Source organism: Olea europaea, unplaced genomic scaffold, assembly GCF_002742605.1.
Source record: "Olea europaea var. sylvestris unplaced genomic scaffold, O_europaea_v1 scaffold7575, whole genome shotgun sequence".
Classification (NCBI taxonomy): Eukaryota; Viridiplantae; Streptophyta; class Magnoliopsida; order Lamiales; family Oleaceae; genus Olea; species Olea europaea.
Window position 1 is genome coordinate 6,081 of NW_019265987.1, and position 2,530 is coordinate 8,610.

The 2,530-nt window shown below is 38.8% G+C and overlaps 1 protein-coding gene across 1 annotated transcript; it reads left to right on the forward strand.

Moving 5' to 3' along the window:
• The first annotated feature begins 139 nt into the window (after positions 1 to 139).
• On the forward strand, positions 140 to 2,248 carry LOC111391125. Its single transcript, XM_023016272.1, has 5 exons — positions 140 to 354; positions 535 to 1,234; positions 1,331 to 1,536; positions 1,693 to 1,822; positions 1,943 to 2,248. Exons 1-5 carry the CDS (start codon positions 140 to 142, stop codon positions 2,246 to 2,248), a joined length of 1,557 nt encoding a protein of 518 aa, XP_022872040.1.
• The last annotated feature ends 282 nt before the right edge of the window (positions 2,249 to 2,530 follow it).

Here is a 2,530-nt window from a genome sequence, read left to right on the forward strand (position 1 = left end):
CATTCTGCTGAAGGAAGGCGATCGCGAACCTGCTAAATACCCATTAGTCATCGATGTTACCGATGCAGCAATAGAGAAGCCATCTAACACGGCTCCATATACTGCTTACCATAGCAGCGAGCTTCATACATTGCAGGATATGGCAGCTGAAATATGCAAAGCATCGAGTGAACATGTAGATCACATTTACGACAACGAGGTCACAGTTGTTTCAGTTGCAGAAGCTGGGGAGGTCGAAGAAGGAAGGGTTTTCCGTGATAAGGAGATTTTAAAATTGAGCCTATCCTTGTTTGCCATAAGGAATATGTTTAAGTTCATGGTTGAGCGGTCAGACAAGAAAGAATATGTTGTGAGGTGTTCATAGGAAGGATGTAGTTGGATATGCAGATTGTTGAAATGGGACAAAACGGATCTATTTAAGATTCGAAAGATTGGTAGTCACACATGTGCATCAAATGTAGTGTTGGGGTCAAATAGACAAGTCACAACCGCAGTTGTTTCATCTAGAATTAAGTATAAGTACACATCGTCCAGCACCATATACACACCAAAGGATATATGCAGTGAAATGTTGCATACTTTTGGAGTTTATTTGAACTACACGAAAGCTTGGAGATGCCGTGAACAAACCTTGAAGATGATTATGGGTGATCCAACCGAATCATTCAGTAGGATACCAAGTTTCTTCTACATGATCCAACAAAAGAATCCAGGTACGGTCACATATCTAGAGATTGATAGTCACAACAGGTTCAAGTATTGTTTTATGGCACTCGGTGCTTCAATACGTGGGTGGCCACATTGTAGGCCTGTAATTGTAGTCGACGGTACATACTTAAATGGTCATTGCGGGGGCACACTCTTCACAGTATGTACACAGGACGCAAGCAATAGCATATTTGTTCTTACTTTTGGTGTTGGGGATAATGAGAACGATAACTCTTGGAGATGGTTTTTGGAAAAACTGAAAGAGGCTTATGGATATAGAGAAAGACTATGTTTTGTATCAGACCGTCATAGCAGTATAAAGAAAGCAATAGAACATGTGTATCCAGGAGCCTGTCATGGTATTTGCTCGTATCATTTGCTACAGAACCTGAAACATTATTATGAAAAATCAGGAGAAAATATTACACAAGCTTTCAACTCGGCTGTCCGCGCTTACACATTGGAGGAATTTGAATACAACATGCATCGACTACACACAATGAATGAGAATATTACTGGATACCTGGTAATGTATTGCTTTCCAAAAATAGATATCACGCACACTAAATTGGTCACATATGTCATTGTATATGGAACTCATATGTATGATACATGTTTGCAGGCTGAAGTCGGCCCTGAAAAGTGGTCGAGAATTCATATGCCAGTGAACAGATTTTTCACAATGACATCAAACATTGTAGAATCAGTTAATGCAGTCACAAAGGCAGCTAAGAATTACCCCATTGTGTCGTTGATAGAGTCTTTACGACAAACAGTGCAAACTTGGTTCTGTAAACATAGAGACGAGGCGCATGGAACTTTCACAACGTAGACAAGCAAGTTTGAGAACAGTTTAAGAAAAATGAGTTTAGAATTAAGGAACTTAAGGGTAGGTATCTTATCTTTATCCTGATATTTGTGTATGTGTACTAAATGAAGATACATGTGACCTGACCATAATTGCATCCGACCTGGAATGAACAGTTGTGATTGTGTTCTAACTATAAATGCATGTGACCCAGTATTAAATTCATCTCTCTTGAAATTTGCATTTGCAACGCTGAGTGATTTGGAGTTTGCATCCGTGACTCGAATCCATGATATCCAAAATAAAGTATAACTGCATGTGACCCGATTTGAGCAATGTACACTGAAATTTGCATGTCTATGACCAGAACTGATCTTTTTGAAACTGACAAAATACAATTGGTACTACAACACTACATTCTTGCAGGTATCTGCTTCCAACCAGACAATTTTTTCCGTCATCAACAATGACAGGTCCACCTTTGTTGTTGATATTGAGGAACGTACATGTACGTGTCGGATGATGCAAGTCGATCTGATGCCCTGTCCACATGCATTGGTTGTAATTGCGCATACAAAAAGGGATCCGTATGCTTACTGTTCATATTATTACACAAATGATGCATTTTTAAAAGCTTATGAACATTCAGTATATCCTATTGGAAACCCAGACGAATGGACAGTTCCTAATGAAGTACAAAACCAAATTGTGTTACCTCCTGATCAAAAATGAAGTTGTGGAAGACCTACGGAGAAGAGGAAGAGATCATCTAGAGAAGGCAAACCGAAAGTAAGATGTGGACGGTGTGGTGAACATGGACACAACCGTAGGAGATGCTTAAATTTTCTTCCATTAAACAAGAGCGTTCGATAGAGTAACAACGTTTGAAAAAGACAGCTCATAGTAGGGATCAATACCTGATAAAAACACTAAAGTTTTCATTCTTGAATAAGAAACATTATTCAATTGTGACCATATGTCATATTCTTGAATTTGAAACATTACTGGAATAAC